This window comes from Alnus glutinosa, chromosome 7 (assembly GCF_958979055.1).
Source record: "Alnus glutinosa chromosome 7, dhAlnGlut1.1, whole genome shotgun sequence".
In the NCBI taxonomy this organism is placed as follows: Eukaryota; Viridiplantae; Streptophyta; class Magnoliopsida; order Fagales; family Betulaceae; genus Alnus; species Alnus glutinosa.
The window spans coordinates 901,438-928,934 of record NC_084892.1 but is presented as its reverse complement, the minus strand read 5'-3'; the positions used below and the strand labels follow the sequence as shown (position 1 = coordinate 928,934).

At 36.6% G+C, this 27,497-nt stretch overlaps 1 protein-coding gene across 3 annotated transcripts in view; it reads right to left on the bottom strand.

Annotated features, from left to right (window-relative positions):
- Positions 1–27,238, bottom strand: part of LOC133872372 (protein SHOOT GRAVITROPISM 6) — a 36,473-nt gene extending 9,235 nt beyond the window's left edge. Inside the window, exons 1-42 of one of the 3 annotated variants that reach the window (XM_062309870.1) lie at positions 26,803–27,238; positions 26,607–26,697; positions 26,458–26,512; positions 26,243–26,374; positions 23,609–23,680; positions 21,013–21,103; positions 20,801–20,896; positions 19,365–19,443; positions 19,204–19,267; positions 17,730–17,833; positions 17,388–17,493; positions 16,636–16,725; positions 16,036–16,113; positions 15,751–15,818; positions 15,534–15,633; positions 15,245–15,421; positions 14,545–14,634; positions 14,342–14,407; positions 13,950–14,048; positions 13,775–13,849; positions 13,119–13,178; positions 12,491–12,580; positions 11,727–11,848; positions 11,269–11,398; positions 11,108–11,187; positions 10,245–10,380; positions 10,054–10,135; positions 8,390–8,544; positions 8,203–8,283; positions 8,003–8,103; positions 7,390–7,628; positions 7,200–7,309; positions 6,921–7,049; positions 6,754–6,828; positions 6,536–6,669; positions 6,340–6,412; positions 6,029–6,160; positions 5,234–5,415; positions 5,031–5,153; positions 4,862–4,922; positions 4,670–4,765; positions 92–192 (exon numbers count right to left, since the gene is read on the bottom strand). In XM_062309870.1, coding sequence (XP_062165854.1) covers positions 92–192; positions 4,670–4,765; positions 4,862–4,922; positions 5,031–5,153; positions 5,234–5,415; positions 6,029–6,160; positions 6,340–6,412; positions 6,536–6,669; positions 6,754–6,828; positions 6,921–7,049; positions 7,200–7,309; positions 7,390–7,628; positions 8,003–8,103; positions 8,203–8,283; positions 8,390–8,544; positions 10,054–10,135; positions 10,245–10,380; positions 11,108–11,187; positions 11,269–11,398; positions 11,727–11,848; positions 12,491–12,580; positions 13,119–13,178; positions 13,775–13,849; positions 13,950–14,048; positions 14,342–14,407; positions 14,545–14,634; positions 15,245–15,421; positions 15,534–15,633; positions 15,751–15,818; positions 16,036–16,113; positions 16,636–16,725; positions 17,388–17,493; positions 17,730–17,833; positions 19,204–19,267; positions 19,365–19,443; positions 20,801–20,896; positions 21,013–21,103; positions 23,609–23,680; positions 26,243–26,374; positions 26,458–26,512; positions 26,607–26,697; positions 26,803–26,842 — 4,265 coding nt within the window. In that variant the 5' untranslated portion in view covers positions 26,843–27,238. Of the gene's footprint in view, positions 1–91; positions 193–4,669; positions 4,766–4,861; positions 4,923–5,030; positions 5,154–5,233; positions 5,416–6,028; positions 6,161–6,339; positions 6,413–6,535; positions 6,670–6,753; positions 6,829–6,920; positions 7,050–7,199; positions 7,310–7,389; positions 7,629–8,002; positions 8,104–8,202; positions 8,284–8,389; positions 8,545–10,053; positions 10,136–10,244; positions 10,381–11,107; positions 11,188–11,268; positions 11,399–11,726; positions 11,849–12,490; positions 12,581–13,118; positions 13,179–13,774; positions 13,850–13,949; positions 14,049–14,341; positions 14,408–14,544; positions 14,635–15,244; positions 15,422–15,533; positions 15,634–15,750; positions 15,819–16,035; positions 16,114–16,635; positions 16,726–17,387; positions 17,494–17,729; positions 17,834–19,203; positions 19,273–19,364; positions 19,444–20,800; positions 20,897–21,012; positions 21,104–23,608; positions 23,681–26,242; positions 26,375–26,457; positions 26,513–26,606; positions 26,698–26,802 lie in introns of those variants that run through there. The other 2 variants (XM_062309871.1, XM_062309873.1) reach the window with 2 other exon arrangements.
- Between the last annotated feature and the right edge of the window lie 259 nt (positions 27,239–27,497).

The following is a 27,497-nucleotide window of genomic DNA, read 5'->3' as shown; positions in this document are numbered from 1 at the left end:
AATAGCAATGATAGCATTCTATACAACCAAAAAAAAAAAATCGAAGAAAGAAAGAGAGCACCAATGTGTATGTAGACCATTTAATATATACCTATAACGAACAAATTCTGACAATGCAGCAGCTGCAGCTTGCCTTTGGTATCTTTGCTGTCGATTTAGGGATTTACTCAAAATGATACAAATACTTTCAACCTACGCAATTAATCACAAGATTACAAAACATTGGAAATATTTTAGAGTAATGCTAAATAAAGCCGCAGTTGGTATGAATTATAACTAAATATTTGGTCAACCTTGTTAGAATAAGGTTCAGTGAGGTTTTCAAAGTTAAAAATGTCTATGACCAACACCATATAAGCCCCAACCACTTTAAATGGAAATAATATATGCAATGAAGCTTTATGCATTAACTTTGATGTCACCTCCAGTGACTTCAAAAGAGGAATACCTCCTATGACAGGTTATGGAACTCAATACAGGAATATAAAGGTTTCCACTACCAACTTTGTCAAACTTTGGCTGCTTCAAGACTAGAATTGAATCACTTTTATTTGGAAGGTAAATTCAAGCATGCAAATCATAAAGAGTATATTCTAAGAGATGGAAATAAATTCCAATCTATTGTGTCTTTCTCTTGCAAACCCTTCATTTCTTATTTGAGTTCCCCATCTCCATCTTGCAATATCACTTCTCGGCTGGAGTCATGATCAAAAGTGTCAAAACCCTGACTTTCCCTATAGCTCCAAAGAAGAAAACTGGTGTGTGACTAGATGTAAAGGAAAAGGAAGAAAGTACAAAGTCACATGTCCTATTATAGGGGAAAATATATTTTGGCCCCCCGAACTCTCATAGGCAGAGGGAATTCGAGAGCTGGATTTAATCGAAGAATGTCGCTGTCTTGAGGAGGACGAAAAAATTCGTAGGGTGGATATGGCGAGAGAGATGGAGAAGACCCTTCTTTTTGAGGAAATGAGCTGGAGGCAAAAGTCTAGAGCTTTGTGGTTAAAGGAGGGGGATAAGAATACAAAATTTTTTCACAGGGTGGCCAACTCACATCGTAAATTCAATCATATGGATTCCTTGAATATTAACGGTATAATTTCAAGAAATCCTACGGAGATTAAGGAGCATTTAGTTAACTTCTACAGTAAGCTGTACTCAGAGAACTGTTCCTGGCGGCCTAGGGTGGAGGGCCTTTCTTTTTTATCCATTGATGAGGAGGAGAGCACCTGGCTAGAAAGAGCTTTTGAGGAGAAGGAGGTGTGGGATGTTATCAGGGACTTGAATGGAGATAAGGCGCCGGGCCCTGACGGATTCACTGCGGCTTTCTTTCAAAAGTGTTGGGGATTTTTAAAAACTGACATTATGAATGTTTTTGCAGAATTTCATGATCGAGGCAAGTTTGAAAAGAGTCTGAATGCTACCTTTGTCACTTTGATTCCCAAGAAGACTGCTGCCATGGATGTGAGAGATTTTCGCCCTATTAGCTTGGTTGGGGGGATCTACAAGATTATTTCAAAGGTTCTTGCAAACAGATTTAAGTCCGTTGTGGCCAAGATTATCTCCAACACTCAGAATGCTTTTATTGGTGGTAGGCAAATATTAGACTCTGTGCTTATTGCAAATGAATGTGTGGATAGTCATATTCGTTCGGGGGAACCTGGACTTCTGTGTAAGCTGGATTTGGAGAAGGCTTATGACCATGTGAACTGGGATTTCTTGCTTTATTTGTTGCAGAGATGTGGTTTGGGGGAAAGATGGAGGAAGTGGATACGTTTTTGTATATCTACGGTGAGATTTTCTATTCTTGTAAATGGAACCCCAGCCGGTTTTTTTAGTAGCTCTCGTGGGTTGCGACAAGGAGATCCTCTTTCTCCTTTGTTGTTTGTGGTGGTTATGGAGGCTTTGAGTCGGATGTTGACTGCCGCTTTGGATCAGGGTAATTTGACTGGGTTCTCAGTGGGCTCCAGGGATACCGAGGCCGTAGTTGTGAATCACCTGCTGTTTGCGGATGACACTTTGATCTTTTGTGGCGCTCAAGAAGAACAGATTCGACATCTGAGATGTATTTTCTTATGTTTTGAGGCAGTTTCTGGTTTGAGAATTAATTTAGAGAAATCAGAAATCGTCCCTATTGGTGGAGTAGAGGATGTCGAAAGGCTGGCTAATCTTCTTGGTTGTTGGGTTGCTTCTCTGCCTATGACTTATTTGGGTTTGCCGTTGGGTGCTCCTTACAAGTCCACTTCTATTTGGAATGGTGTTATTGAAAAAATGGAAAGGAGGTTGGCGGGGTGGAAGCGGATGTACTTGTCAAAGGGTGCTCGGTTGACTCTTATTAATAGTACGCTCTCCAACATCCCCATTTATTATTTATCATTGTTTCCTATCCCAGTGAGGGTGGCTAATCGTCTTGATAAAATTCGTAAGGATTTTCTGTGGGGTGGCATTGGTGACGAGACCAAATTTCATCTAGTTAATTGGAACAAGATTTGCACACCTTTGCCTACAGGTGGGTTGGGAGTTCACAATTTCATCCAGTTCAATCGAGCTCTCTTGGGTAAGTGGTTGTGGAGATATGGTAGGGAGAGAGAGGCTTTATGGCGATTGGTGATTGATGCCAAGTTTGAGAGTTTAAAGGGGGGGTGGTGTTCGAAAGAGGCTTCGGGTTCATTTGGAGTAGGTGTATGGAAGCATATTAGGAGGGGGTGGGAGGAATTTCGTAACTTTGTTCGGTTCGAACTGGGGAATGGATCAAATATTAACTTTTGGCAAGATAGGTGGTGTGGGGATAGATCCTTGGAGCAATGCTTTCCAGCTCTTTTTAGTATAGCAAGGAATAAAGATGCGACGGTAGAAGATAATTTGGTGGTTCATAATGGGGCTATTCAGTGGAATGTTCTCTTCACGAGACATATTCAGGATTGGGAGGTGGATATGGTCATTTCTTTCTTCGATCGTCTATACTCCAGTTCGGCTCGGCATGGGGAGGGTGACAGGATAGTGTGGAATCCCTCTAGAAAAGGTCTATTTGAGGTGAGATCCTTCTACAAAGAGCTTATTAGGAAAGGTGGCCCTGTTGTCCCGTGTTTCCCTTGGAAGAATATTTGGCGTGTTAAGGCTCCAACTAGGGTGGCCTTCTTCGTTTGGTCAGCTGCTTTGGGCAAAATTTTGACGCATGATAACTTGCGTAAGAGGAAGGTGATAGTAATTGAGTGGTGTTGTTTATGTAAAAAGAGTGGGGAGTCTATTGATCATTTGTTGCTTCACTGTGAGGTAGCCCAGGCTCTTTGGAGCTTTGTCCTTACCTTATTTGGGGTCGAGTGGGTTATGCCACGTACGGTGTTGGAGTTGCTGAGTTGTTGGGGGGCGGCGTTTGGGGGTGGTCTAGCTATTGAAGCTTGGCGGTTAGCTCCTTTATGCTTGCTGTGGTGTATTTGGAGGGAGCGGAATGCTAGGCTATTTGAAGATGTAGAGACATCTATGGTGGAGCTTCGGAAGCGGTTGCTCAATACTTTATATTCTTGGATAGCGCCCCATCATAGTTTGAGTTCTTTTACTTATGTAGAATTTTTAAATTTATTCCCTGCTCATCCCTGTTAGGGGTTCTCTTGTATACTTCCCGTGTATAAGGGTTGCGCCCCTTTGCGCTTTTTAATATAATTGCAATTACTTATCAAAAAAAAAAAAAAGTGTGACATTTAAATAAGTCAAACTACTATTGCTTGTCAAAAAAACCACTATGTCAATGCCAGACATTAAAATGGATGGAACTTTTGTCTTTCTTCCTAAAATATATTTTTTTTCTTAAATAATAATAAATCAAAAATCAAAATTAAAAATAAATAATAAATAAATAAACCTAAAGGGTGGCCGAACCACCCCATGAGGGGTGACTCGACCACACCAACTGAAAAAGGTCAGGTGGCCGAACCAACCCCGACAACTATGGGGGTGGTTCAGCCACCCTTGTGTTTTGCTCAGCTTTTTTTCTTTAAGTTCAATTTTATTTATTTATTTTTAATAATTATAAAAGAAATGCTACACACTCCCAAATGCACATTCCCTGATGTGCCAGTAAAAATTACCATTGGATCCAAAATCCAATATTGATCCATCCAAAATCTAATGATGATTTTTACTGTCACGTCAAAGAATGTGCACCTGGGAGTGTCAGAGTGAGAGTGTGTATAGCATTTATCTAATTATAATAGGACAATTCCAATATTTCAAGGGTCAAAAGTGGGAGTATTTTAGGAAGAATTTCGTCAAAGTGGTCACATGGTACTTCAACATTTGATGCTAACGGAGGTGCTTTTTTGACAAACGATGGTAGTTTGATGTATCTAAATGTCACTCTTGATAGTTTGGAATCATAAATGAAAAAAGGATGGTAGTTTGGGTCCTTGGGAGGCCAAAGTATATTTTCCCCTTTCTCTTTTCTTATAAAGCAACAAGCAAGGTGATTAATCACCTATTCTTCTATTGCCAACTAATCTATTTCACAAGAGCTTAACCATACGTATGAATCGCTTTTTGGCCTATACCCGGTCATTGATTTCTCATAATTCATTTCCTTCCGTTTGTTATGGTTTTCAACTACCAAACTAAAAATAAATGTAAACAAAAATGTATAATACGCTTAAAGAGTATCCCATGTGAATTCCATTACCTCTTTCGGTCTCTTTATAGAAATGCAGCCAGCTATGTCTCCAATAAGATTGATCCACCTCTCATTTTCATTTTGCTCTCCATCTCTGGCTAAAATCTATATACGAAAAAAGAACCAATCATCTTTCCTTCCCTTAATATTACGAACTCCAACAATTCAAGTATAGATTACAAAGCACATATGTTTGTTTACCTTTCCCATTTCAAGGTCTCCAACACATTCACAGAATGACTGAAATGCAGTTAGAAGAGCCCTGCAGAAGTTGAAAAAAAGGGGAGTTTTAAAATACCAAACTTAAACAACTGTGACAGTACATGATGAGTTTACCAAGATATATGAAGCAGTACATGATATGCCTTACCGTAGTGGTTCATGCTGACCAGTGCTAGCTAGACCATGACAACTACCCAATTGGAGAGTAAGTTCTGCAAGAACGGAAGCATACTTTTGTTCAACAGCTTTCTTTCCGACTTTACCACCACCTCTGCATTAACATGAAATGTTACCAAATTGTTCAACTGTATAATACAGTATAAACTTGATGAATACAGCTGAAATAGAGACCTGAAAAATGCAGTGAGAGAAAAAATAGCAGCTTGCAGAATGTCATTTTCTATCTGACCATCAACAAGATGGCCAGAGTTCTCTCCTTTCCTTGAATCACCTTTAATAATTGGAGTCTGGCTAAGAACAAATATCACATGCTCCAGGAACAAAGGTGAAAGCACTGAATGCTGGGAAAATGCCTATTAAATAAAAGTTTAAAAATGGAGAATCGAAAAGAAAAGAAATGATAATAAAGAAAGTCAAACAAGACATACAATAGGAATATGTATGCACATGGAGATGACACAATTGCACGTTTACAAGAGAGGGAGACATGAAACACAGGAAACACTATTCACTGTAGGTAAACTGTAGAGTTAGAGTTTGAACTCAAGACCTCTGTTCTAATATTTCATGATTTTCTAGATCTTTTTTCTTCTCTTGGTTGGGTGTATCTCTTGTATACTTCCTCTGCAGCTGGGTTGTGCCTTTGTGCTTTTTCAACGAATTTCAGTTTACTAATCAAAAAATATCATGTTAAATCACCACTTATTCTAAAAGCTTAAATTGATAGGAAATGGTGAATTTAATCATCACTTAAGAAGGGAGACGATTGGTATGTTAATGAATTTGCGTTGAGCGGAAGATCGTGTAATTGATTATTATCTAAGTACTCAATTAAGGATGCTGCTGATATCAGAAACAATTTAGTATAATACTCACCTAGGGTTATTGGTAATATCACAAATAATACAAAATAAATAACGAGTCTTACAACAACAATTTTCATACCGTAGATCAAATAGAACTTACATAAAATGCATCCTGCATTGACCAGCCACCGCGTAATCTAGATATGTCCTTTGTCACTATATCCCTTCCAGCAGCAGCCAATACTTCATTAAAAACAATTTGTGAACTAGTGTTCTCAGCTAGAGATGAAATCTTTTGGAAGTCAAGGATATGCTTAAGAGATAAAGAAACTACAGGAAAAATAAAAAGAAAAAAGGCAACTGTATAGTCAATCCAGCCGAGCCAGACAGTTGAAAAAAAAAAGGTAAACAAAAAAAAGCTGCCAACTATAACATCAAACAGATTAATGAGTCTAAATGAAAGAAGGATACAGCACCAAGAATTTCCAGGCGTAAATGCTTCTCAGTTACAGTAACTGTAGCAGAGAGCAAAGATTGGGTGGTCCTGTTGGCATATAAATTATCAGTCCTACTAAAATATAGCAATCCATCTTTATCAGAAGATACATGTATACAAGTTCAAAATTCTAGAGTCTTTCACTATTATACAAATTTTTAGTAGAGAAACCTTGAAATATCACTTTCACTCAGCTCATTTCCCCTCTTTGTAACAAATTCAATGATAGCTTGTATAACCCCTTCAGCTGACTGCTTGATCTTATCACATATAGCTGATGTGCAACCATACAGGGTAGCAACAAGCTGCAAGAGACTCAATAGTAAGAAGAACCTATTGCAGCGCCAGTCCTGAATTTTCAACTGTATTTAACATAAACAGCTCCTCACCTCATCCTTTGTTAATAAAATACAGACAGAGGAAATAATTCTGTTGAAAACCTCTGATGGATCAATAGATGTATCCTGGTTACATATAGAAAAACCAAATATCATCCTCTTCAATAAGATAATGGATAGACAAGAAAATGAATAAAAAGAGTTTCGAATGAACCTACACTCTTCAAGATGGCTATAACATCCTCAAGGGAGGACAAAGCACCATAGGACATTTCCATATCCATACCAAAATTAGAAGCTGCAGGCCTTGGAAGTGAAAGAGAGATGCTGAAGAGTTGATCAAGGATCTAGCCAAAGAAAAATTGAGAACTTTTACCAAATTTAAGAGAAGATCAAAAAGAATAATTATGGAGCCTATAAACTTCCAGCTATGATGGTAAGTAATGCAGTACAGAGAATCAACTGGAGACCTTTAAAGTTGCTTGCCAATCACTTACCAGTGCAGAAACTTTTCGAACTTCAGAATCAGTATCTGCACAACGTGGAAGATACATGACAACCCTATCCCCCAAATACAACGCTTCACGACTTGGCAATACAAATGCCGCTGGAAGTTGGAACAAAAATAAATGGTATAAGATAGTGAAAGAAACAAATAATTGGGAAGCTCTCAGGAAACGTCTTTACATGGTAAGTTGGAAAAATTCCCATGTATAGCACGGTCAACTTGCTTGCCATGTGTGCAACTTCCATGGCAGCCCAGCGTACAATATCCACTGATGCAAACCATCCTAAACTTGAAAAGCATCTCATACACTGCACGACAGCCTCTTCTCCTTTGATACTCCATAGGTGAAGAAACATATTGATCAATTTGTCTCAACATATGTAATAGTTGCTCTGCCCGACTTCTCCCATCTTCTCCACTAAGTGTCAAAAAATTTAATAATCAGAAGAGGTCTATATATGGTCTCAAAAGAAAAACCTATTAGCATAAAAGGCCAGTCAAAATATATACAGTTCTACGTAAATGGAGCAAACTATACGACCCGCTTCTCTTCACTATTTCAGTAAATATTAGATCAGTAAGAAGGGATCACCTATATGTTTGTAAAAGCTACCAGGTGCAGAGAGAGAGAGAGAGAGATTTCTTAACATAAAAGAAACAGCCATCGTGTTCAAGCTCAAAAGGCATTATTATGTAATGCATTTGACCCAAACTTCTAAAGACAAAGAAACTATAATGTTTCAGAAGAATAAGCAGTTCAGGAAAAGCATAGCCCTCTTGATTATTGAATACCTTGTTAGAAGAATTGCACACAAAAGAGTGATAAGGTTGTCAATAAGGGGATTGACAACATCTCCCGGATCATTTGGCAAAGCAAAGAACCCTAAGGTGGCCTGTCATATTTGTCAAAGATTCATGACTCAGAAAAATTTTACCGACGAATAAAATTCCCATTGCTAAAGGCATGTAATCTCATTTAACAAATTTGGTACCTTCATCACAAGGTTTCGTGTTTCAATAGTTAGTTTTGGCTCCACAGAAACCAAGGTGGTGCAGGCACTTAAAGCAAGGGCCTGCAGAAGCACCCCAAAAAGAGGAAAAATCAGAAGAGTTCCTACAAAAGCTCAGTAGAAAACATATCTGTAGACCTGGACATAATAATTTGACCAAGTAATATACCTGAGTGTGGAGAAGTTCAAGATTGGAATCAACAAAGCCTTCATTGTCATCTTGATCCTCTCGGCCCATTAAGGTCAATGTATAATCAAGCATTTGGTCCCTTCTTTTCAAAGGAAATGATGCACCATTATCCGCAGCATTAATGACAGCACGACCTGCATTATCAACATTACAATAATGCCATCATCTTCATAAGATTGATTATAAGCAAAGAGAATATGACATCATTTCAATAGTTCAAAACACGTCCTACAGAACATGTGACATAATACCATTAATCAGTATCAAATTCCAACTGTAGGGTACTGCATGGCTTATAACACAAATGCCAAGTGATGTGTAATTTGACAAAATTAGGCAGCTCTTATAAAGAAAGGGGCAATTTTTACATTCACTAGAAGAAAATTCAACGGGTCCCAAAGACAATGTAGGATCAATAAAAAGAATCTGGAGGCTATCTATGATTTCTTATTGTTTCTTGAGAATGTCAAAGATTGACTCAGCTCTAAACTCCTATCCATGAACCCTTTCAAATGCCTATGGGCCTTGCACACTTCCCAAAATATTTTGAAACTCAAAATGGCAGCATGTAATCCTCAATATATCGCATGATCCACCCAACATATACATTACACAAGAGCCACTGTTGATATATCCATTACACATGATCTACCCAAAGCTTTCCATTGTTGCTTACCATAAAATCTTGAGACAGAAAACAGCATGTGATATTTTTCTTGCACAAAGCGGCTAAACCTTAGAAATGAAATTATTTTCCACTCTTCAAGTGCCAAAAACTAATCACCTCTCTGCCTTATTGCAAGTTTCATAGTGATTTTATATTTCTCAAGATGGTATAGCCATAACTTCAGATACATTTTAGTGTCTCTCCCTCACTACCCCATGTGTGGGTGTGGGTGTGGGTGTGGGTGTGTGCATGCACTCTGATATGCACACACCACATAAACAAGCATGCATAGCAATATATTGATGTATATCTTCTTCATGATAGTTATGGAACGTGATGCTTGATAATAAATCACACATTAATTTCAACCCTTTTTCAGAAGGGGTTAACATTTGCACTTTTTTTATTGTCATAGTAATATTATTGTGATTTTCAACCATTAAGATATACTTGTTGAAAGCAAATCAATTTCTTCTATTTCTCAACCTTACATACACATTAGTGAAAGCTTTAGGTGATAATCCCTGCTTCAACTCAAATAGAAGAAACAATTGAACAACCTGATGATGCTATGGGTATAGACATCCAGTGAACAACTCACTGAGAGTACCTCACGAGCACAGTATCCTTGTACCATACCCCAACCTCTAATGCAACCCCATAAAAGTTATTCCAACCAAGTCCATCACCACAAACCTTTCTTCAGATTTATCAAAAGAAAATACAAACAAATCAAAATTCCATGCAAAAAATTAAAGTTCAAATTTACAAAAAAAAAAAAAAAAAAAGGCAGCTGAAATCCATTCGTAAATTTTTTTCTTTGATATCAAATAAGTGACAAACAGGCAATATCCACATATCCATGATTACCCAAGAATATAAATACAATACATGTGTAGAAAGAACAAAAAGAAAAAAATAATTGCAGCCTGCTGCAGGATATTGAGGCGTCATATTTCACATAACTTATACAGACCTAGTAAATCAATGGCAGTGATAACAGCCTGCTTTGCTGTAGGATTACGAACATGAAGAAGCCGTGAAAGCATATTAGTCCCCTGCAAAAGGAATAAACTAATTAGAGACAAGGCAAACCAAATACATTAATCCAAGAGTGTACTCAGATCTCCATGATGAAGCATTAGGAGAAAAGACAAGATATCATACAATAAGTGCATCTATCCTGGCTTCGATAACTGTTGATGGAGCATACTTTGCAGCGTATCCATACATTAGAGCCAAAGCAGCATGTATATCATCTGACTCTTCTGTTTTAAAGCTATCGGAGAAAAAAGATAGGAACCTGCAATAGATGAAGTAATGAACTTGTTCACTCGAATATCCTTAATTGATATACAATCACACAGACATAAGCTGTAACGATCCAAAAGAAAACGCTAGCCACATCTGCACTATTACCCCTAAAGGACTAGTCAATTTGGAGCTTCCCTAAAATCACTTATAAACCTCAGTTTTACCTATTAAGTAAGCAATGTGGGACTTAGCACCCATGAGCATCAATTATAAACCACCCACTCTCTATGTAGGCTACTCATCTTTCCAATATGGGACCGGGGTGTCACAATCTCCTCCCCTTAAACCTCTTACGTCCTCGTCAATGCCATGTCATGCGGTACTGTCAGTATCGCATGGCATTATAGCTTGGCTCTGATACCATTTATAACGATCCGAGGAAAAGTGTTAGCAACATCTGCGCTATTATCCCAAAAAGACCAGTTAATTTGGAGCTTCTCTATAATCACTTGTAAACCCTAGTTTTACCAAATAAGTACGCAATGTGGGACTTAGCACCCATGAGCATCTCTTATAAACCACACTCTCTATGTGAACTACTCATCTTCCCAATATGGGTCTAGGGTGTCACATAATCACACATAAATAAAAAGTGGGAGGGGAGAAGAATATTAAAATTCAAATGAAATGTATGTATGTTTGTGTATATATATATGTGTATAGCCAAAAAAAGAAAAGGCAAGAATACATTTCCATCTTATAAGATAGGAACAAACCTTTGAAAGATACTTTGCTCAACATTATCTAGAATATCTTTCAGTTTGTCTAGCACAGTATCCAAGTGGGATGCTGCAACCTGGAAGTGGTCAAAAGCAATAAATCATAAATGCATTACAAAATGGAAATAGTAGACAACACAAACTGAACTCTAAGGTACCAATCCCATGGCTTTGGCCAAACCGAGCCTATTCATTGGAATTGCAATGTTAGCTTGTTTATACATCCAATCTATCTTATCACGAACATAAGCCCTGTCATTGACCTTTTGAAGAAGCACACCCAAGCACCTGCAAAAAAACAAACCATTTTATACACAACTCCCTAGATCGAAGGTGGGGTACCTCACTTGGATTGATAATGGCCAGAAGAGGTTTCCTGGAAGTGCCAGTAAATTTAGAAACAAAGATTTATGTGCAGGGAAATACCCTATACATCATGTATTCAACAAACACTTCACAACTTCAATGAGAAGAAAATGAGAGATTAATGTCTCTTCCAGTGCACAAGAAAGCAATATCAAATTCAATTGTGCATCCTTGAATCCAGAAGAGCAAGACTGAATTAAAAAGGGTTTTTTTTTTTTTTTTGGATAAGTAATTAAAAAGGTATTGATACCGGTGCAGAAGTGCAGAATGTTCATCATCAGAAGTATAAAGCTCATATTGTTTGGTGAATGCATTTCCCAGAGATATCACCCAGTTGGTGTCTTGAATTACATCCAAAGATTCTGTAAGAAACTGTCACCCAGAAACAAAGAGACACGTTGAAGATAATTGTAACAAGTAGGTAACTTAGTTTCCCAGCACATATCTACTTTTGAAGGATCTTAGAAATATGTAAACTCAGTCTTTTGCTAAATTTTTTTTTGATAAGTAAGAAAACTTTATTAAAATAAGCGAAAAGCGCTCCTAAGTACACAGGAAGTATGCACAGGAACACCCAGCTAGCCCACAGAAGAAAACCCACAAGAACCTACGCACACACAAATCCCGAAGGCCCCAAAAACCCAAAATCCAGAAGAAACTCTCCCATAAAGCCCAAACTACAAAATACATCCCAGAAGATACCCCCACCCAAAAAACATGAAAAGACCCCCAAAACCTTAAACCCGAAATACAAGCAAACCCAAAAAGAAGTATACAGATTATACAACTTTCAGAAATAATTTAGACCATTTTGCTGGAACCTCTTTGTTGCTTATTTGGAAGAATTGGCTCCAAGTTCAAATGCCGTTGAAATCAAACTCAAAAAATGAGATTTACACGTCATTTCCAACATCCCTCATATGAACTATAATGGAATTATAAGATGCTAATCAACTAAGCTGATGAGAGGAGAAACAGATCATCTGAACAATTCAAAGGTCAAAAGAGACTTACATTTATTATCATGTCATCCCAAGTCTCTTGATAGGAAGAATCCTGCTTTAGGTCTTCCGTGTCACTAACATATGCCTTCATTTTCGGAATCTAGAGCTTAGTAAAGACAAAAATTAATTAGATTTTAATGCAAAATCATTTTATGTTACTTTTTTTTTTATAAGTAATTTCAATTCAATTCATTAAAAAAGCAGAGGAGTGCAACCCTAATACACGGAAAGTATACAAAAGTGCCCCAAAAAGGATGATATAACAGAGCGCAACAAGATGTGTACATTAAGAAGCTTAACTGCAATGGATCTTGCCAATTTGTGAATGAACGGCCAGGACACATACTAGGAAATCTAAAATGTATCAAAATCCTGTCACAATTGACAACGATCTCCCTGATCCCACAATGTACTTCCATAAGTGAACATAACCCACTTTAACCCAATATCATGGTTAAAGAGATCTACTAATGTTTGATATATGGTTGGCACTTTCATTTATATATAGAAATTTTATTCTATTTTGGCATCAAATACATAAACGCGGCCACAACACTTCATTAGTTTTTTTCACTCACCACAGAACAGTTTGTATTCATTAGAAAGCTTAAATCAGTGTTGTGCGCATAGTAATATACCTCATCTTGCCAAAACATGTTGATATTTTTTGGGAAGAGAGGAGCCAGAAAACAAAGGACCTGCAAGTCAGTAAAAACAAGTAAACAGATATTTCGTCAATCAAGAATGTTTATTCAAAGACAAAATATGTTAAGGAGCATGATAGTGAAAACAATATCATATATCATACATAATACACATAAACACACACAAATCATATAATTTCAAATTTCTAACCCAAAGTTCCAACCGTTGAATACTAACCATATAAAACGTATCCAAATGCTCCCCCTTACATTGAATACAAAAAACCTCCACTTCTATATGTTTTGATATATATGCACTTTAGCGTTCCACCATTCCTTTGCAAGTTTGATTTAGAATTGCTATGGCTAATAGGTATTCAAAAGAGGTCATTCCCATAAATTGTTTCGATATATGACTAGGACGAGAGAAAGTGAACTCCCTCAATTTACTTATTTTTGTTGACATATAGAAAGTTCGTTTTCGAGGGGTTCGGGTTTTGTTGGTTCTATTGGGTTTTAGTGGGTTAGCTTTGGTTATTCCTGTGTACTTAGAGGCGCGTTACGCTTTCTTTAATAAAGTATTCTTACTTATCAAAAAAAAAAAAGTTCATATACATATTTTACACCGGTCATGGACAACAGTTGCATACCGTCAAAATCTGAGTTGCCAGCTGCTCCCTTGCCAAAGGATCATGCAAACGCACCACAAAGCGAGCAAAAAGCTCCTAAACACATGTGCACCACTCATATTGCTGAAATTACTGTAATATAGTGGACAAGGAAAGCAGAAACTAAATACATTACAAACACCAGCAAAGATTCTACCTCGGGATTTGGTATATCGGAGCGAGCTTTACACTCACTAAGCATAGTATCGCTATTAGAAGATCTATGCCTGCACAATTCTGAAATACATCTGCAAACCTGTAAAAGTGGCAAGTGTGTTTGATATTATGAAAAAAAAAAAAAAAAAAAAAAAAAAAAAAAAAAAAAAAATTAAACACAATATAGAACATCAAGCCACCATTAACACTAATTGCATCATAATTCAGACATTAACAATTTCTACTCCCAACAAGAAAAGGCAGGATCACATTTAAGAAGAAACCCACATAAACACCAGAGGCATACATGGAAAGAAACATTGAAAGCCTGAGAACAGAAATCAATTTCCCTGCATGTAAGGAATATGCAACGAGTTGTAGAAAAAGTCTTACCGTGGCAGCTGCTCCAGTATAATCCCGTGGAATAATCATCTTCAACAGAAAAGGCCAAAGAATATGCTGTACAATCAAATAGTATAAAAAGAAAGAGGTTAGAGTTGGTTTAGCATTACCAGTCATGAAGAAACCAAGAACCCTTGCTAAAGGTGGACTCAACACTAAAACTCAACATTGTAGAATTTCCAATAATGGAATACCTCCATTTCAGGAATTGTGATTGTCAACAAAAGAAGACCCTTTTCACAGATAGCTCTCAACTCTGTAGGACGAACTGCCCCAATTTTCACCTGAGAAGAACAATGAGCTACTATTAAATGGCTATAATGGACAGAGGCAAGTAGATTATGCAACAATTCTGACAACTTAAGGTAACTCGAAGTTTCGAAGATTACAAGAAGACGAGTTCAGAGCTACAACTTTGTTTTCTTAAATTACTCTTTCGAATGGATCTATATTAACGCCCTTCTCAATATCTCTAAGTTTGTATATTTTTATGCTCTCTTTCATTCATCGTTCTTGATCTAGTTGGGTGTTTCTTCTCTTGTATACATCTACTCAGGTTGCGTCTCTTGTGCTTTAAATGAATTTGCTTTACTTATCAAAAAAAAAAAAACATCAGGTAACATCAGCCATCTCTCCCATTAACCTGACTCAAAGCACTATCTATTTTCACTAGAAGAACTTACAAGCACAATATCTTGGAAACTGGAAACAATGTGACATCCACTAGTATCGGGTTTAGCAACATCAACAACAAATCATCCTTTTTTTTAAGTATATGACCTCATCATTAGGGCCATCTGATATTGTGAATATGAAGTTCTCTTCAGACAATTAAATCAAATCAATAAATGAATTTCAAGTTTTATTAACAAAAAAAAAAAATCAGATTTAAACCTCTGATCTCTTGTACTGGAAAGGAATATTTGTGCCGCTAGACCCAAAGACTTCCTTGGAGCTCTGAAGCTCGTTTCTATCTTGATCTGGTAGAGAACAATGCCGCACAAGATATTCAACAAACAACTCCCCAGATGGACCAACCAAGTAACAATGCAAAGCCATAACCACGATCAACTACCGCCAAACCAAACAGAATTTAATAAGAAACAGGAAAATTTTACTAACAGTATCAGAAGAAAAAGGAAATAAGAAGAAACTCTAGGACTATCAGATCATAACAACCTACCTCTGCAAGCGCCTTTTGTACACCTAAATTTTGTTCATCTAGCAAAAAATTTACAGCTTCAACAAGTAAAGGCCTTTTACTGTGCCATGCTTCAGACAACCTGCAATAGAAGTTATAAGAAAGGCAGCTCCTGTAAGAGAATAAATTTTTTTTTTTTTTTTCATAAGTCCCTGTTAGAGGATAAATCATTATCACAAACAACAGAAAGAGAAGGAACCTGGGCAATAGATGCTTTAAAACACTAAGTGCACCAAACGTCAAAGGTTCTTCCTTCAACCTGCATTTCTGGTTGCAGGAAAAAAAAAAAAAAAGTATATTAAAATCTTAATAAATCTTAAAACTCCTGCAGGAAGAGGGAACCAACTTATAACTTTTCTTATTTTAATAAGAAAAGAAAACCATAACTCCGACCAACTAACAAGTGCCAAATAAGATTATAATCTTTGCAGGAAAAAAAAAACAAGGAGGCACTTTCGAAATCTAAGCTGGAGAGGGGACTCACATTCAGAAGGAACATGAATAAATCCTCTGGATATACTAAGCCAACCGTCAGAAAGCAGCGCTGGACCTCATTATATGTCTGTCACAAGTAAAAGTGCATTTGAATATAACATTCTAGATGGTTAGTGCAGGATTAGAAAAGCTATCATCATCATACATGAGGGACAGCACATTGACATGAGAAACACAGCTTAAGACAAGAAACAACAGTTTATTGAAAAAGCGAATGTCAGAAACAAAAAACTCAGGCTGGTAAACATGAACCAAATAATAACACGCCGCCAACCCTACAAAGAAGAAACAGAATGAAACTATAGGAATTCAACAATTTGGAAATTTGGAAAAAGTAATACATCCCAACACTAACTAGAACAAAGAAAGTTATTGAGTTCAGTTGGCAAAACATTTTAGAGGGTGTTTTTTGTTTGAAAAAATGTTTTGATTTGACATAAAGATGAAAGTAGTTTTGAATATTTTGTGAGTGTTTTGTGTTTTGAATTATTTGTTAATGCTTTTGCGTTTTTGGTAGAGAGCAAAAGGCTTGGACAAAAAGTGTTGCCAAACGGATTTCAAGGAATTTACACAAAACTGAATTTTATACCTTCAGAGCCACTGAGAAATCTGAATGCTCTTTGCTATCGCCATTTATGCAAACCACTGGGAGAAGTGTTGATAGAATAACTGTGAGGTCCTGCAAGCCATCCCAAGAATAAACCATCACTAAATAACTTATTTTTGCATAATATTTGCAACTTATAGGAACAATCAACAATTTCTGCATAGAAAAGAAATTGTAACAGATAACAAAAAATGCTATGCAGACATGCAAGAGTTTATACCAAGTATAGGGTAAACACAGCATCCGCTAGATCCCACAAATACACAACGGTGAATTCTACACTCTCCCCAGCCTAAGAAACCACCTATATCTACTTCGGCAATCAAAGGTTTTGCCCTTCCACATAGGTCAACATGTCAAATTTTAAATGGAAAAGACCACCATTTCATCATAAGATAAAATCATAAACGAGATGATAGGGCACAATATAGCACCCCTTACTGAGAATTTTTTTATAAGTAAATAGCTGATGAATCAAGTTTCTAGGAACATTTCCTACAGCTCTCTTAAAATATTGCCACTTCTCCCAAATCACCCAAAACAAATAAATTGAATCCTCCCTTACTTTGAAATATGTTACAAGGCCCAAGTTACCTAAAACACAAATTACTATAGTACACAGATACGGTCAGGAATACGTGTGCTTACGTCGGATGGAATGTGTTAAATAAGCCCCAGCATCTATCATAAATATTACTAGGGAAGACAATCAAGCAGAATGAAGAGTGCATTACCTCAAAATCAAGCAAAGGAGGACCACTTTCTGACAGCAAAGAGGCATTTAAGAGATTGTGGAGACTACACGTTGCCAGGAAGGCAATATCTTGATCTTTTTTATATCTGATTAACACAAAACAGAAAATTGCAGTGTAATCCCTGTTGACTTTCATTTATTTGCATGATATGGATGATGGTGTTTGTATGTGCATGTTTCTTAAATGCATATGCACAACACGAATTCACAAAACTACTACACAGACAATAGGAATAAAAAAATTAAAAAAAGAAAAAAAAAGAAAAATGTGCAGCATTGTAAATGTACAGCTTGAAGAATTACTAATTATAACCAATCTTACAATTCCAAAATTGTAGGGACAAGTCTGGGTAAAGCTGCCTTTAATTGCGTACGGGTGACAAGGCCAACCATCTGACCTAAGGCCTCCACAGAAGATATGCGCACCTATTCCAAAGAAACTTAAGTAGAATAACAACATCAAATCGCTCCAATTAATTGCTACAAATCTAAGCAAATAAAAATAATGGAAGACATAAGTAAGACATATAACCAATCAACCAGACAAAAATTAAAATATCATTAGAAAATGAAAACGCAAAGTCATATAGGTATAGTACAAACATAGTATTTTTTTTTTTTTTTTGATAAGTAAGAGAAATATCATTAAAAAGCGCAAAGTGCAATCAAGTACACAGGAAGTATACAAGAAAGGCATCTAAGAGGAAGTAGAAAACAATACAAAGAAATCATTAAAACTAAATGTTAAAGGTGCGAGGAACGCAGCCGACCAAGAGTACAAAGAATGAAAGAAAAAGGAGATGAGATCCTCAATGGTTCTTTCTTTGTCCTCAAACTGTCTATCATTGCGTTCCCTCCATAAGCACCACATAAAGCAACAAGGGACCATCTTCCACACGACAGCACTCCGGGAGCGACCACCCGTCCACTAGCAAGCGAATAAATTTACCACCCGAAGAGGCATAACCCAAGACAGACTGAAGCGACTAAAGATGGCGATCCACAGAGCGCGTGCTACCTCACAATGGAGAAGAAGGTGATCCACCAACTCCCCATTCATTTTGCACATGCAGCATCTATCAATCACTATGACCCGCTTCTTCCTAAGATTGTCCAAAGTAAGGATCTTCCCATGCGCTGCCGTCCAAGCAAAGAAAGCCACTTTCGAAGGAACTTTGGTCCGCCAGATACTTTTCCAAGGAAAATGAATAGTCTCTTTGCAAATCATACATAGAGAATTTTTCACACATACATAGAGAATTTTTCCACGAAAATCATGCTTTTTCTAGTGAAGACTTAACTTTTCATAAAAAATAAAATAAAATAAAAAAATCTTTCAAGATCCAACTGCAAAATAAAATTAAATTAAATTAAATTAAAAAATGGTATACATCATCTAAGAGTGGAGGTACAAAGGAACGAAGACATGTTATTTGAACTCTTGTGGTCTTCTTCAATTCTTGAGGCATGCATGACTCAACATTAAGCAGAAAAATGATCCATTAACAAAGGGAAAAAAAAAAAAAAAAAAAAAAAAAAAAAAAAAAAAAGAAGAAGAAGAAGAAGAAGAAGACAACACAGCAAGAAATAATTTGTCACCACACAAGTTTTGAAGAAAAGAAAAAAAAAACATGTTCTGTCAAGATGAGATAGGGGACTGAAAACAAATTTAAAAAAATAATAATAAATAAATAACTTATGCCAAGGTATAGTTGTAACTCAAGATGAAGGTTCAAAAAGGACATAGAGCAATAAAATGGTAAGTAGAAAAAGAACAAAAACTTTATTTTGCACACCTTTATTTCCCGCGAAGCTGCCCAAACTCTCAATAAAAGCTCAAAAGCAGAATTCAGAAATGACCTGCACTAAATGACATATGTATTTAAGACAGAACATACTGAAAATATGATATGGGGGAATAGGCAAACAAAGTAGTAAAAGCACAAATTGATCTCACATGACATCACCACCGAGAGGTGTATACGAAGGAAAGTCCACACTATATTGCCATACAGCCTGACACCAGCACTTGAATGCTGGAACAGAATGAAATATATTACAACTTGGCAGGCTAATACGTGTAAAAGAAAATATTAAATATATCTTGAGCAAAATCAGCTCCAACAAAAAACAAAAGTTGTAGAGTATTCTAATCACATGTTTGTAAGATAACCGAAACGAAAATATCAAATAAAATGTTTTGCAAACAAACTCCCTAAGAACATCTCATACGATCAGACACAGAGCAGTGTAGTGATGAATGGCAAATGATGGTCAGTCATCCGATGTGTTCATTCATAATTTTTTGTATGCTCATCACATAGCTTGCTGCTCACTTGCTGTCTACTTTTCATTGCTCAAAGGGTGGGAATAGACACAACCATTTCTCATTTATCAGGAATGACCAGTATCAGACAGGCTCATGTTGGCTGGCTATGCTCTTTTCATAGGAAACTTTCCAGAAGGTCTTCATTTATTTTTTTGGATGCCCAGGAACAACTCCTAGGTCAATCAAGAAGAACGCAGGGATATAACAAGCAGCAAGATTCTCCCTTTAAGGCCAACTATAACAAGCTCACAACTCTAAAAGACACAAATGGTATGCTCTCTGTTCTATTTGCTTGCAATGCTATTTTTACGAGCACACTTTTACTTTTGCTAGGAGTATTAAGCAAAATTTTGCATAGAATTACTTAAGCTCAAACATTCGACCTAGAACCTTACTTCAGAAAAACAGTGGATCAAGTTTACCATCGTGAAGCATGCAAGTTAACCATGAGATAGCTAGAAACTTACGTACACTAATTTTTAACTAACAGGCTTGGAGATGAAGGTGTTCTAAGTTCAGGATTGGGAGAACTGACCACAGGTTCTGATACAGCCTCGGACATATTTAATAAGTGAAGCTAGATGGTAAACAATCTACAAGCCTAAGCCAATGAACATATGAACTTTTTCTTAAGTAGTGTAATTCTTATTCAAAATTGCCAAAGATAATTGGAACCAATGACATAAAAAGAGGTAATTATAAAATTCTCTTTGAAGGTTTATTTTGGTGACTAATACTGAGAGCCATATTGAAATCCATTTCTTTTCCTTATGGATCGCTAAAAATTTTGAATAAACAATTTTCTATAATGCAAAGAACTTAGCCTGTGCAATCTGGACATGATGTATATACTAGTTTGGCCAGTTATAGAACACCTAACAAATCATGCAGTTTGCCAATGTAAAATCTCATGATCCATTCATTTGAATCCTGACTATAGATACAAGAAAACATAGATCCTAAATAAACCAACAAATCACATAAAATATATCAACTAAGGTATTTCATAGGTTTTGCATCTGGCATGAAATGTCCCAATGATGAGTCAGAGAAATTCACCACACCATTTGCAAAAATTGGCCGGTGGGCATCTCTCACATTTCCAAGAATAGGCAGAACTCGTGAAAGTACACCTTTCAATCGTGGAGTGAACTGCAACACTTCAATAGAAATAAGAAGTACAGAAGACACTTCAGTTTAAGCAGAAAAGTGAAATGACAAAGAAACATCCAAAGCTGCTCTAAAGCACAAAGAACAGAGAAGTCTGATGATTAACCATCAGCAGCAGCAAAATCTGCAAGTATTTGAACCATAGCTGGTAGAGCTGGATTTGACCCTGACAAATGAAGAAATATTTCTTCCATCATCTGCCAAACCAAAAAATCAGTAGTCATTTAATTGCAAATAAAAAAAAAAACAACAACAACACACACACACACACACACACAATGACAAATATGGAAAGCCTGAGTGTGGGGAGAGGGAAAGAAGAGGGGGAAAGGTGGGAGATTTGGGGGGTGGGGGGGTAAATTAAATGAGGACACATTATTTGTTATAGAAAGAATACCAGATGAAATGAGGACACATTCTTGGGTTTTTCCCTCTGTTTTTTGGGTTTGCTTGTATTTCGGGTTTAAGGTTTTGGGGGTGTTTTCATGTTTTTTGGGTGGGGGTATCTTCTGGGATGTATTTTGTAGTTTGGGCTTTATGGGAGTTTCTTCTGGATTTTGGGTTTTTGGGGCCTTCGGGATTTGTGTGTGCGTAGGTTCTTGTGGGTTTTCTTCTGTGGGCTAGCTGGGTGTTCCTGTGTATACTTCATGTGTACTTAGGAGCATTTTTCGCTTATTTTAATGAAGTTTTCTTACTTATCAAAAAAAAAGAATACCAGATGAATCATACCAATCAAAAGAAAAATATCGGATGAGTCATGAAAATAAGGACAGGATGAGAAAGTAATGTACAGAAAAGTCATAGCAAGTTAGGAAATTATATTCACAAAGTGTGGAAGTTATATGTCACTATGGTTCTTAAAAGTAGGGTTGGCCTCTAAACCCCCCCCCCCAAAAAAAATAAAAATACAAACCAATAGATCATATATAATATACCAAAGCTATATGCTAAGACGATGAGTAAATACATCAAGCACACAGTGTAGCAAACACAATCTTTGCTTGAAGATGAGCGCTTTAACTCTGATTCCCCTCCTAAGAAGGTTAAGGAGATAATAAGGAAAAAGGGGAAAAGAGAGGTCAAGAATCTAGAATGTTCTATTAATTTCGATGCTAAGGGAGTGGGTTCTAGCTGACTTAGGAGTAAGAAGTTGGGGGTTTGATGTAAAATTTCTTTTTGGGTTTTTCGGGTGTTTTTTTTTTTTTTTTTTTTTGTGTCCTTTTTGTGTACTCCCTGTATGCGTAGGAGCGCCTTTTACGCTTTTCTAATATATTCTGCCTATTACCTATCAAAAAAAAAGAAGTACAACGTGCTGATTTAAACAATCCTATCAATCAAACTACCAGCATTTCTAAACTGTTCATTGACAAAATGCTACTCTGAGGTATTTCTTCTATTTAAAATAATTCCTGAAATTATTTGAAAAGCTCCATCAATTACGGCGATGATTATGCAACCTCCCAGCATCGGAAAGGCAAAGCTCAAATGTTCTAGTGTTGAGTGCCTTGTGGGTCTTAGGTCTTTTGGGGTTTTAGTGTCTGGCGGGTTTATCGGGTCTCTTTCCTTTTGGGTTGGTTTGGTTGCTCTCTTGTATACTCCTTATGTACTTAAGGGCCCCTTTACGTTTTTTTTATAATAAACTTTTTTACTTATCAAAAAATAAAAATTCCTGAAAGTTATTTTTGCATAATTTGTTTAACTGAAAGAAATTCAAGAAATGATTCTTTATACTATTCCGAGTTGCTTGCTCTTTAATATGATATAAGAAAATCTTCCAAAATATACGAAAGTCAAACTATGAAGAGAAAAGTGGAGGATTTATACACAATTTCAATGCAGATAATAAAAGTAGTAGGATATCATGTAATAATAATAACAATAACAACAACACAATAATAATAATAATAATAATAATAAAATACTTGAGGAAGGCAGATTTCAAAGGTTGTGAAAGATTTCAATTGCAAAGAACCATTGTTGATTTGTTGTACTCTTATAATAAATATGGTTTCCAAGAAGAAAAAGAAGATCCCAGAAACCTATCTAACCATCATCACCTGATAGGTTTCCAAACTTGCCATCATTACCATCGTTGTCTATGTTGGTCTATGTCTGAAGTGTCCAAATCATTAAAGAAATGATGCCAAGTGTTTAGACCCAAAAAAAAAAAAAAGGATTAAACAAAATTATTGGCGATAGCTTGCAAGATGAAGCCAAATTAACAAACATCATCAGCATTTTGGATGAAATCTTAAATCCTTGCAGAATCCATTGTAATGCTAAATATATCATGCATTCTCACACCTTTCACCTTCAACTTTGAATAAGTTGTCGCTCTTTGAGTGTGATACCACATGGCATTTTTAATTACAGTATTAAATAATTTGGGAGTAATACCTCCTAGCATTACAGGCCAGTTGGTCCCCTTTTTTGTTTAATGTCTAACGCATAGCTTCCTCTTCTGATAATAAATATTCCCTAACGCATTCATCTTGTACATGGAAACTTCAATACAAAAACTAAACTTATAATATAGAAGGGGAATAACATGCCATCTGCCATTCATCTTGTACATGAAATTTCAATTTAACAGAGTCTGCTATCTATAATATGGAAGGGAAAAGTTAGCAAATGTATTAGAATAATGGTATGTTTCCTACTGTAGAACCTGTTCAGAATAAGCAACAAATCAGGAAACTTACTAAGTCGGGCAAATGTGAGCCTATTGAAACAAGTAGGCCTGCTGCAGCTCTTTGCCAGTCAGCATTTAGCTCCTGTATCAAAGAGAACAATCAAAGAGAATTAACAAAGCTGTTCCAGGGACAAGTCAATTGACCATGACAGGATACTTGTAAATCTGAGCAGCCTCCCAAATCAGAAGCTTTAATGAGCAATCTATTGTATTGCATAGCATGTTGGTGACGATGGCCCCATAATTGCACATTTGACACAATAACCATAGAATTCCTAATATTCAAAGAGTCTTAGAATTTTCAATACTTCTTCTGGAACCAAACACAGTAAAGACTCAACTTAGACTTCCTGGAAAACTCCAGACTTGACTCATTTGATGATGACTTTTTGACTGAATTATTAGTAATGATCCTAGACAGCCAGATACTTGTAAAGTTTGACTCATAAACTTTCAAAAGTTATGTTTCTTAAAACAAGGCTCCTTTTGTTAAAATTTTTGCTTTCTGCCTTTTTTTTCTCTTCTCTAAACAAACATGTTAACAAATAACCCAAACACAAACACTCCTAAAAATACAAAAGCCTTTCATGCAGACTACATAATTCTCAAAACAAAAACTTTAACAAACACCCAAAACACAAAACAATCTTCAAAACAGAAAAACACTTTTCACCTTTATGTCACATTGAAATACTTTTTCAAACCAAAAAAAAAAAAAACACCCCCCAAAACAAATTAACAAGCATGCCCACATTATTCAAAAATATCTTTATTCTTTAGATTGATTAGAAGTTTTTATCCCCATTATCGTGTCAAACATGAATAGTAGAAAAGACATGCATGTTTGAGGCAGTAAAATTGTCTTCAATTGTGAAGACAATTCTCAACCTAAGCATCTACTTCTCTTTTTCAATAATCAAGGCTGTCCATCAATAGTTTAGGGCCGTCTAAATTGGGAGAAATTCATGGTATAATTAATATAAACATCAAAGAAGCATCTTGGGTTTTAAAAATAATGAAAATCTATTTACTTTTAGAAAAAAAAAATGAAAATGTAATCGTCCAGAAATAAGTACAAAGCACAATATTCAAAAGACATGGGTCAAGACTAACAGTGCGTTTGGCCCTACAATTTCTTAGGCCAAATGCGCGTTTTTAAATAAAATCGCAAAAATTGTCCTGTTTGGGAGTGTGTTTGAAAAAATGGTGGTTTGAAAACATTGAAAAATACACACTTTCAAACCACAAGCAAGGGGTTCATTTTAAAAAACGCATGATTTTAAAGGTCGAATTGTGGTTTTACCAAACGCTTAATTGCATTTTAAAAAATTGTCTTCAATAACTTTGTTTTGAAATCTATATTTATTCAAACCCCACATTTTGAAACAGCTAAATCAAAACGGACACTGAAGCATGACGTAGTCAAAAAATAAAAATAAAAATAAAAAAGAATTGATGATGCAGGAGTCACAGCTGATATTGAGTTGTCATATGCTGATTTGATGGCGCTGGAATATATATATTTTTATAAGTAATTGGAGAAGTCAGCGCAAGAACCGGCAGAATTACGAGTAATTGGAGCAATATCTCACAGTGTGCAATAAAACGGAAATAACTTTTGCTACGAGTATTAGAATCGCACATAAGACCCCAATCCATAAAGCTATTTTCGGCCCGTACGTCATGGCCACCAAGCTATGCTCGGCAAGTATCGTTTTCAGTCTCAAACTCTGCTGTTTTTCCCTCTGAATCAGCATTGTAAGTTTTTTTTTGCCATGTTAGGGAATATTTATGTTATCATTTTAGAAGAGTTTTTGGTGTCAGATTTTTCCAAGATTCCTAGTTCGATTCTTAGTTTTATTTTACGTAATAATTAGACTTTTGCTATTTTTGGTAAAAGTTGGTTTTCTTTAGCTATTTAAGACCGGCTTGTGGCTTAGTTCAGTACTACGATTTTGAGAATAAGATTTCAGTATTTTCAATGATACACTCTGTTTCTTTCAGTGATTGGGGTTTTCTCTACCCTTTTCGATATTTTCTCTCCCAAACTTTCCTTACAACCTTTAATCCGTAGTTTCAGATTACTAGCCTATGCCAATCCTTAGATTTGTTCGGCATCACCTGATTACTCTTTTTCTTTTTTGAAGTTACATTACCTGATTACTCTCACCGGCTTGAAAAAAAAAAAAGGCATGATTATTTTCATCTCCCAAACTGTTATGTTCTAAAAGGGAAAGCAGACTAGCTTGTTTTGCCTTCAAAATTAACGTATAACCTCAGTTTCATCTTCCAAGTTAGAGCATTAAACGCAGTTCTTTGTCTACTTTGCACACAAGTAACACAAGCAACTCCATTACTCAGACTCTTTTCTACCAACCTGCTAAGCTTCAAAGTTTTTAACCCTAGAGCCAAAATGTTACTTAGCTAGAACAAACTGAATTTCTACGCATAGTAATTATGATGAAAAATCTCCTCAGGGTTTACCAACTTACCCAAGTGAATAATTAATATTTTCTCCAGCTAAATTATGGTTTAAAGCTGCTATACCAGCTCAAATTGCCAATGCAACAATCAACATATAACCCAAAGTAGAAAATTATAGTTTTAGCCCAATGGAGATAGAGAATCGAGCAAAAAAGCACACCTTGGAGGAGATCATCTCGGCCGTGGCAATCTTAGCCAGCTTGACCATGAAAAGAGGATCTACGTCTTTCTTATCCAACGCTCGAACTCCGAATGCCATCACTCGAAACACCCCGGCCATGTTTCCGAAGCGCTAGAACATGGAACAAACCCCTAATCAGAGAGAAACAAACCCTAATTCCATCTTAGAATCCAAACCAAGAGAGAATTGAGTACCCGGCGTCCCCCTCGCGACACGGCCCAGCAACAGTCGAGCACTAGAAGCGGGTTCCTAGAATCGAAAAATTCAACCAAATCACTCTTCCAAACACATAATTACACACACACACACACACACACACACACACAGAGAGAGAGAGAGGTACAAGGCGGCGATGTCCTTGAGAGAAGCGGAGGAGGCCTCTCTGACGACCGGGGATTCGTCCGCGAGCAACGAGACGATAACCTGAACAGCCTCTGAGCCACCGAACAAAGCAAACAAGATCAGAAATCAGAGACTGGGAAAAGAAGAAGTAATTAAGCGAATTGAAGATTAAAGGGGTGTTGCGCAGACGAGAGTACCTGGCGCAGGGATTGAGTTTCCGGCGCTTGAAGACGCCATGGAAAATGGGGATCGGAAGAACAGAGGAAAGACAAAGAAATGAGAAAGTGAAAGAATAACTTGAAACAAGAAGAAGACGACACCGTGGTTGGCCTCAGAGGGCAGATAGATACAGCGCAGCGCCGCTGGTCCTTGAGGGACCCACAACGAAATTTCCGACGGGAATTTTTAAACCTAGAGAATTGACTTCAGTTCAGTGTTCGTTACTGTCCCACATCGATAAAATAACCAAGTTCTTGCGGTTAGGACAGCTCGCATCGAGCTCGGTAACGTGAGCTTGCAATCTAGTGAGACGTTAACGTATCTGGAAGTATTGGGAGCTCGCTTTTCAATTGATATTTGATCCGCAGATTGCTGCCCGTGTTCCCCCTTCTACTACTTATCCAATATCCACCGACAGATTTAGTGAAAGGTTTCTTTCCCAGTGTAAAGTGTAGGACTTATGAAATTCTTAACGGTCTTTTTTACCCTGTTTTTCTAATGCAGAATCTTTTATAAAAGATGAGAAAAATATAAGTTTAAAGACCATTTATTCGATAAACCTGTAAAGTACATGTAACAAAATGCTATTTAACCCTTGCTTTTACAATATGCCTTTCGGAAGATGTATTCTGCAATCATTTGGTAGTTGACCCTTTCATTTTTTTTATTAATA